Source organism: Liolophura sinensis, chromosome 7, assembly GCF_032854445.1.
Source record: "Liolophura sinensis isolate JHLJ2023 chromosome 7, CUHK_Ljap_v2, whole genome shotgun sequence".
Classification (NCBI taxonomy): domain Eukaryota; kingdom Metazoa; phylum Mollusca; class Polyplacophora; order Chitonida; family Chitonidae; genus Liolophura; species Liolophura sinensis.
Genome location: NC_088301.1, coordinates 57,851,029 through 57,860,568, shown reverse-complemented (window position 1 = coordinate 57,860,568; position 9,540 = coordinate 57,851,029). Strand labels below are relative to the sequence as shown.

The 9,540-nt window shown below is 36.9% G+C and overlaps 1 protein-coding gene across 1 annotated transcript; it reads left to right on the top strand.

Annotated features, from left to right (window-relative positions):
- The first annotated feature begins 47 nt into the window (after positions 1-47).
- Positions 48-9,071, top strand: LOC135470376 (cyclin-dependent kinase 20-like). The gene is made up of 11 exons (XM_064749278.1): positions 48-318; positions 1,900-2,053; positions 2,191-2,264; positions 2,497-2,536; positions 2,919-3,107; positions 4,348-4,469; positions 5,133-5,195; positions 5,480-5,531; positions 5,926-5,997; positions 6,474-6,629; positions 6,944-9,071. Exons 2-11 carry the CDS (start codon positions 1,979-1,981, stop codon positions 7,124-7,126), a joined length of 1,026 nt encoding a protein of 341 aa, XP_064605348.1. The 5' UTR covers positions 48-318; positions 1,900-1,978; the 3' UTR covers positions 7,127-9,071.
- The last annotated feature ends 469 nt before the right edge of the window (positions 9,072-9,540 follow it).

Below are 9,540 nucleotides of genomic sequence, written 5' to 3'. Positions count from 1 at the left end.
AAGGAGGAAGATTGTGGTCTACTGGAATGTGGTTTTCATTAGATACGATGAAAATTGTGCGCTGTATGGACAACTTTCTTTTAATTTTTTCATTAAATATGTCACCATCATAAATTTTTTTATCGTATATCTTTGCTTTTACAAGACTTTTTAACCGTGACTGTATCACGTTGATTTCGTAAGAGGGATTTTTATGCTCTGGTATCACGCGGGATAACGATAACTGGAGGCTCAAAGGCTCATGGATGGTGTTAGAAAGTCGACACCTGCAAGTTGATGTGTCTTTTCCAGTAATTTCCAGTCCACACTTGCCCGAAAGTAAGTCAGATATCTCATGGCTGGTTTTGCATTTGGTTACTTAGCTGCATCGCTATGCTGCAGTTGATTGATCGAAAAATATATACATAATATATCTTTAATTATAGCCTATAGCATATACCTTAATTCAACAACGTTAATTGTAGGCGTACTACATCCATGTATTTTATATTTCTGGTAGATGTCAGAATGTTAAGTAAGGACAGAGACCATTTAGCTTGCTGACATATATTACATGTATCTAGTAACTTTACTTCAATACTAAAAGTTGGGTAACTGTGAAACTGATAGAAAAAAAAAAGATGTGTCATAAAGCTCATGAGTGAGTAGCCACAATAAAGATTCATATCGTTGCCTGTTCGACTCGAGAATGTGGGCATCCAGGCATTTTGCCATTTTACTTGTGCCAACACGCTTGACGTGCACAAACACGGCAGTAAATTATTGTCTAAATAACTTGGGAGTTACTACAAAACAGAGCTTCGCAGCCTCTTAAGTCCAAAACTAGCTTTTATTTATGATCTCAATTTGCATACTATATGCTGATTGTTCTGTTGTTTATCTTTCTATGATTTCCATTTATTATCAGCCGTAGTTCTCATAACATCATCCATTTCTGTCTATATGTACCTTTCCATGTTAGCTGTCACCACGTTTGCTTAATTGCCACTGCCTCATGTGAGAGAAGATCCCGGATGTGCACAGTGTCGAACAGATGTTGATAGAGGTGGTGAAGTAGTGTATTGGAGCTTACAATTTAGTTAAGGGATGCATGCTTAGCCAGGACTTTCTCACTAGAACTGACAACATATATTGAGATAGGCTCATCTCACATTTTATTGTACTTTCTAGTCAGAATACGTAGATTAGACTTTACTCATATGGCTACAGTTACTGTTTTGGACTAATATGGTTCAGTTAAATGTAACATTCAGGTCTACAGTTGAAAATAGACTTCAGTATTAGTTTAGTTGAACTAAGGTTAGTCATGTCCATTCTTCAGAGTATTTCATTATTTAAGAGAGCTATAAATGACATTAATAAAATACCCCAGGGAAGGGGCATGGTCAATTGCATATATTGTGACAGCCCAAGACAACCCTATCCAGTGGTTAAAGGTGAACTATAACACTTTAAATTATCACAAAAACTGTCAAGACGTTTTCTTCATGAAAATAATCCATTTATGTATCTTTTCTATGAATCTGTAAAATTGTGCGGTGAAACATTGTCTAGGGAGAACAAGCCATTGTGCTTGGAAAAAATTATGAACTATCCAGACTTGTATGGGTTACTTTTGGCCAAAGATAAGCTATGAATTTCATATACTTATAAAAATCAACAAAAAATTAACACAGTTATCACAATGTTACTTGATAATTTTCAGCTTTAGATGTTTTAGACCAAAATTACGATTCACCTTTCAGCACACGGTGGGGGGGGGGGGTACTTGTGAAATATTTGAAATACATGTAATTATCGTATGTCTTCTAATTGCTTTCATTTTCATGAACTCTTGTTTCTTTGTTTTAATTAACATTAGTATCCCTAGAACATTTTTTTCGTGTGTTTAACTTTCAGATGGAAAGTCATGACTTGGTGAATTGAGCAATACTTCAGAAGCAAGCCAATTTAACAGTTAGTTCACTATCCAAGCAAAATGGAAAACTACACTATTTTAGGACGTATTGGTGAAGGAGCCCATGGCATTGTATCTAAAGCTAAACATATTGAGGTAATTTTTTTTTAAGTTTAGTACTCACATTTAGATACTTCAGAATACTTTAACTTAAAGTGTAATATAAAGCTGTTGTTTATAAATGTGTATACCAGTAAGAAATTCTTAATTATGATTTTTGGATTATAATACAGAGTGGGGAAATTGTTGCCTTGAAGAAAGTACCTCTGAGAAAACTCGAGGATGGTATCCCAAATACAGCCCTGAGGTTTGTTCCTAATCTGTTTTTACCCTAATTAATATATAAGATACTGGATAAAATGTAATTGTCAGAAGAGTCTGCAGCTCTATGTAATCAACATCTAATGATTATGAAATAGAAGAGTTAATCAAGGGATCTCATGACATTCAGTGACAGTATTCTTGTGACAATTGTGTCTTTGAAGATATATATATTTAGCCGAGATATGCATAAGAGTTTGTGTTTTGATTTGTTACAGAGAAATCAAGGCCTTACAAGAAATAGGTGATAACCCATATGTAAGTACAGTTTCTGTTGAATTTTGTTACAGTATAAATGTGTTGTATGGGTGAATTGAGTGACTGTAATCATTATGTTATTTCAGTTGTGCTCTTTTAGCCTCAGCCTTTTGTCTGTTTTCAGTTTTATCTTCCAATACATAGTCCTACAATTTTATATGACTGAAAAATTGTTAAGTACGACGTTAAATCCCAAGCACTTACTCACTTACAATTTTATATGTAGCTCTTTTGAACCTTTGACAAGTTAAATTACATGCACAATGTGGAATGCTACTGTAATTGTATCAAAATATGTATAAATTGCACTGAAAGTTGCTCTTCCTTATGCGAAAAGGTTGAGGAATTAAGGTATGTCATGAAGGATTTCTGGTTACTCTAGGTGGTGCGACTATCAGAAGTGTTTCCATACGGAACAGGATTTGTTCTTGTGTTTGAGTACATGCTGTCAGATTTATCTGAGGTCATACGGAACACAGACAAACCTCTCACAGAAGCTCAGGTGAAGAGCTACATGCTGATGCTTCTGAAAGGAGTGGATTTTTGTCATGAAAACAATATCATGCACAGGGTAAGTTTTGCAGTAAAGTTGTGTATGATTTCAAACATATACATGTGTGCATTTTTTAGAATCTTAAATAATTTGTATAAAGAAGTAAACAGAATTTGAAATTACCAGTTCATTTGTTCTTGTTCGTATTATTAAATGAAAGTCTTCAAGTTAAGAGTAGGCTATATTTGCTGTATGCCTTAAATTATGTTTATGGCTTGTGCTTGAAAGTCAGCTACTTGTAGACCAATGTGGTCTCATGTGTTCGTCAGGCGCTGAGTCAGCTACTTGTAGACCAATGTGGTCTCATGTGTTCGTCAGGCGCTGAGTCAGCTACTTGTAGACCAGTGTGGTCTCATGTGTTTATCAGCGACTGAGTCAGCTACCTGTAGACCAGTGGGGTCTCATGTGTTCATCAGCTGCTGAGACAGCTACTTGTAGACCAGTGTGGTCTCATGTGTTTATCAGCAACTGAGTCAGCTACCTGTAGACCAGTGTGGTCTCATGTGTTTTTCAGCGACTGAGTCAGCTACCTGTAGACCAATGTGGTCTCATGTGTTCATCAGCCGCTGAGACAGCTACCTGTAAACCAGTGTGGTCTCATGTGTTCATCAGCCGCTGAGTCAGCTACCTGTAGACCAGTGTGGTCTCATGTGTTTATCAGCGACTGAGTCAGCTACCTGTAGACCAGTGGGGTCTCATGTGTTCATCAGCCGCTGAGACAGCTACCGGTAGACCAGTGTGGTCTCATGTGTTTATCAGCAACTGAGTCAGCTACCTGTAGACCAGTGTGGTCTCATGTGTTTTTCAGCGACTGAGTCAGCTACCTGTAGACCAATGTGGTCTCATGTGTTTATCAGCGACTGAGTCAGCTACCTGTAGACCAGTGGGGTCTCATGTGCTCATCAGCCGCTGAATCAGCTACCGGTAGACCAGTGTGGTCTCATGTGTTTATCAGCAACTGAGTCAACTACCTGTAGACCAGTGGGGTCTCGTGTTCATCAGCCGCTGAGTCAGCTACCTGTAGACCAGTGGGGTCTCATGTGTTCATCAGCCGCTGAGTCAGCCACTGCATCAGGATGTTAGTCTGATGCCCATTTCTGCTCACACCTAAACCTATCCTCAATCATGAAATATTGTTTACAACATGAAACAAACCTCAATCAAATAAATGTAAAGACAGGAAAATAAATTTTATCAGAAAAAATATCTTTTATCTGTTCACAAGATTAAAAAATTCTTCTATTGTTTTCATCAACAGGACCTGAAACCCGCCAACCTGCTCATTAGCTCCACTGGACACCTGAAAATAGCTGACTTTGGCTTAGCTCGTGTATTTCAAAACAATGGGGAAAGATTATACAGCCATCAGGTTGCTACAAGGTACTGCAAAAAAGAAAGTTTTAGCGTCTTCAGTGTCAAGTATTCGTGATAATTCTTTGTAACCACAATCCAGTTACATTGTCTACATGGGGTGTTTGATATTTTTTTCCAAAAGCATGCACTATGCTAAAATTCTTGAGCTCAAGGGAGGTAAATCTAACTAACATAAAGATAAATTTATTTTGCCTGAAACTGATGTGATGATTGTGTTGCATTTTTGAAATTAATTTTGTATATGTGTATGCATTTATTATACACTTTCCACATTTGCCTACCTCGTGGTTTGACACCACACAAAAATCGATCTCGTCCACATCAGCTGGTATTCATTCAATAATCTATAAATTCTAGGCTAGAAATGAACTGTAGAAATGTGGACAGTCTGTTATTTGCTCAGATCACCGTGGCTTGTTTCCCTTTGATTTGGGAAGATCATGAGGTTAAAGTGGGCCTGATTCATTCATTTGACTATCAGCTACGTTAAGATTGTTATTGTGTGTATGATGTTGAATAAATCGAAAACACTGATTGTTTTTGTTGTTGTTTTTTTCCCCTTTGTATACTTGCATTTATCTATTTATGACCATTTTGTTTTTGCATACTTAATTAGTTCTGCTCATTTTTGGTATATTTAACTAGTCATGTTCATTAACATGTCTCCAGGTGGTATAGATCTCCAGAGCTGTTGTATGGAGCAAGGAAATATGATGAGGGTGTAGACTTGTGGTGAGTTGTCACAATGTGTTGATACTTTTTCAGTTCATTGCTATTAATACTGATGGAGAGAAAATATGATTTGTTTATTATTAATAAATTTGCAAGATGGCATCTCTTAAAGAGAATTATTTTCAATAGTTGTGTCCATAAAATCTCAACATCTAAATTCAGATAGAGCTTTGTTGAAAGGCATCAATTGCACATGCAGTTATTGCACTGTGTTTTTTTATTTTAACCATTACATGTATGTGTTACATAGTCTCAATATATCATTGTCTTCTTCTCTTATATAGGGCGGTAGGGTGCATTTTTGGAGAACTGTTGAACAATTCACCATTGTTCCCTGTGAGTACAAAGCTATTGTCATCTCTGTGATAATTTAAGGTAATATATTCGGTGATTGAGTGCCCTTTTTATATATACAGTAAGATGGTTGATTTCATTCAACTTTGAACAAATGTCACCCTACTCCATATATGTAATGTGTGATACATTCACTTTACTATAAGACAATGGTAATGAAGTGGGGCTATTGTTAGTGATGAACTGTACTGTTATACAGTGTTAGTTTACAACATTTTGAATCTTACATCTACTTTGTTGCAAATTCTATGAAGTACCCTAGGGTTTATTGAGTGAAATGAACTTAAGTTCATGAAGTGTTATCATTAAAAGCCTGCTGTTTCAGAAAAGTTTAATATTTTTGCTTAATGAGTTATCTGTATCTGTTTTTACACAGGGTGAAAATGACATCGAACAACTTTGTTGTGTTCTTCGTGTGTTAGGAACACCCAGTGAGAAAACTTGGCCGGTAAGTACAAGGAGTTTGTTTAAAGGTTTAATGTGAGGTTTTGATATTCTAAAACGAATCAGTTCTTTTTACCATTCCAGTGCAAAAGAGTTCTGTTTTATGCTATTTATAGTAGCTTGTGGTCTTCTTTTGGAAATTGGGAGCCTTCATGGCCGAGGTGGTTAGCAATGACCCAGGAGCCTCCCACCAATGCCGTAGCTGTGAGCTCAAGTCAAGCCCATGCTGGGTTCCTCTCCGACTGTACATGGGAAGGTCATCCAGCAGCAGGCGGATTGTTTCCCCCCTGCCAGGTTTCCTCCCACCATAATGCTGGCAACTGGCGTTTAAGTTAATTATTCTTGAGTACGGCAAAAAAAAACAATCAAATAAATAAACAATCCCTTGGTAATATAGAAAATCTTCTTGCAGGAAATATTGATGAAAATTTTATATTTGTGAGACACAGTCCCATCTATCCTTGGTGCTTTTACCCCTAGGGAATAACTGATCTACCAGACTACAACAAGATCACTTTCCCAGAAACACCTCCCATTCCATTTGAGGAAATCTTGCCAGATGCTTCTGCAGAAGCTTTGGATCTTTTGAAGAAATTCTTGGTGTACCCATCAACAGACCGAATTTCAGCAAAAGCAGTGAGTTCAGTCCACAAGTAGATGAATACATGTGTATATTTTTCCTTTCTATAGCCCTTTTTAAATTTATTTCTTTATCCCTTTTTGTTTATAAGGAAGTCTTTCCTTTCAGTAAATGTGTGTTTAAACGTTTTTTTTAACTTTCGTACAAAACATTGTCTTTCATCATGGTTTTGTAATGATAATCATATTCCACAGGTGTTTAAATGGTGGTGCGAGTACTTGTGAAATGTGATGTAGTCAGCTGAATCACAATTTACGACTTTCCCTCTGTTGGATGTTGTTCTACTCCCTCTGCTTTGTTTCCATTCCAGGCACTACTCCATCCCTATTTCTTCACGGAACCTCTGCCTGCCCATCATTTTGAGCTGCCAATTCCACAGCGTACAAGGCGCCTTCATAGAAGACAACATGCACACGATTACAACATTGACACTCCTCTGGAAAAATCACTTGTGGACCCAGATTTTCTGGCACCCTATGCGATCCAGTGGTGATTTTTCCTTCCATTTCAACTTCGGATCACGGTCATATTCAGTCATGCTCATTGAAGTGTAAATACTTCTACTTATGTTCATTCTGTTGCATCTATTCTAAGAGTGATTTCTAAAAGGATGGATGATGCTCTACAAGATTTTTAAGCAGCCTTCACTATTTTAAAACGTTCACTTTTTGATGTAATTTTATGTCCCTGATGTAGTCTTGTTTTTTTAGGTGTTGCATTTTTAAATCTACACAGATTTTACCTTAAGCATATGTTTCCAAGTTTTGTATAAAAGATTTGTATATGTGCTCAGAAAACTGTATATGGACATTTTATGTTTTGAATATTGTGAGATCAGTGACCCCTCTGACGGATCATCCATCCACACAATAAATTTGTTCGACTGTAAATCACTGAATTCATACACCCAAGCTTTTATGTCCAAACTAGAATTATTTCATTTCTTAAATTGTCTCTAAAACAATCATCTGTATAGTACTTGTATAAACACCATTTTGCACATTTCCGTCCAATTCTTGTATGAATTCTCAAGGTGTACATGGATGTTTGGTCGTTGCACATGTTAGAATACATATTTTACAGCTGTGATGAATGGCGTGGGTTTTTTTTTTTGGGAGGTGTACACCTGGATTCGTTATAGTTTATCATTAGGCTACTGAATGCTGAGTCCGTTTTATTGTCATCCGCTGTGAATGACATATTTGGCTGATTGATGAGGCCGGATGGATTTCCACGTTGTTTACTTCGGTATGAGATGACGGAGAGCTATTATGGGTGTGATGAATCACGGCCACATACGCAGATATGTTGTTCAGAAAGCGTTTTTTTTTCCTTCCTTAAGTATATTTTGTCTTTATCAATAAAAAAAGTTTTCCTTTAAGTTGGAACTAATGTAACAGAATATGATATATTAGTACATTAGTCACATTTAAAACTACGTACTTGTTTTCGTAGTTCACAATGTTATACGACTTGGTGACTGATTGGATTATCGGGAGAAGGGTGACTCGTACAGCGGGGGAAAAAGTGACGCCTGTCGTCAGTTTCCGTGATAAACAATTATCTCAGGTGAAGAAACACGAACTCTTCTGGCTTTTGAATCTAGAATCGTGTCATATGTGCGCAAAGCCTGGGATCTTTTTGTCACAACCTGTCTCCTACTTCTGTCGGAAAGAAGCTGTTAAAACCAAAGTAAACCTACAAAACATGATAAACAAATACTAACATAATGCCTTTACAAAGAAAAGTTATAGCCTTTACTTCTTTCTCTTTCAATGAAGCCCTCTGCTGTCTTCATTTTATTTCTTGCACAGACATCTTGTTGCTTTCAGACCCAGTATACAAGTGAAGACCTATACTCTGGTGTTGATGATTATAGAGGCACAGTTGCTGAACGTTGCATTGTTTTTCATTTTCATGTATAAGTAACTGTGTAAATTTTAAGATCTGGTGAACTTGCTCTGTAAGGTGCTCAGCAAATGGAATAAAGCACAAGACTTCCAACAGTTCTATCATCAATAACGTGAATATCAGTGCTGAAGATTAATAGAGTATATACATGTATATATGATGTGCGCAGTCCACATACATATGTTTATATTGGACTTGCAGCACCAATGGATAAGGGTTAGGGCATCATGCAGATCGCGCATAAAGCTGGGGACCTCATTACATGAAGTCATGAGGAAATAACCGCTGGCTGTGTATATATAATCTAATGATATACACTGGCTAGGAACTGCATCCCATACAACTAAAAAAACACGTAGACCTGTATGTTACCGGTTTGAATAATTGCACACACATGCGTTTATAAAAGTGGTCAGTAGTTGTATTTAGATGTCGATGTTTATATTGGACGTAATAAATATTTTTCATGAAATGCAGGTTTGCACTGGTTTTAATTGTTCAGCAAAAAGCTGCCAGAGTTTTACTGTCAAATGTTTGCTGGAGTTTGTTCTATAGCACATACGATTGTTTTACTCCATTCAAAGCGATCAATTAAGATTGGGATCGCCATATTGGGGAAGACTTGAATAACAATAACAGTTTTACTCTCACATTCACGACCAGGCAGATTTATACACAGTTGCGTACCGGTTCGAAACATTTGTCTTATGACTCTATTACACAGTTATATTTACCCGTGGTGACACAAAGTATGTACCTGCGTATGGTTCTGAATATTAAAATCACTCTGCATTATAGTGATGCTTGGTTAATATTTCTCTCTCGGTCACGTGAGCTATTAAGGCTGATTTATATTATCTGTGTTAAACTGGCATTATGCAAGCTACACATTACCAGTAATTTTTCGTCTGTAATTCATTCAAGATTGGAAGTACATGCACGCCTTTGTTCTTTGCAGGCAATGCATTTTGTGTATGAAATATTCATTCAGGGACG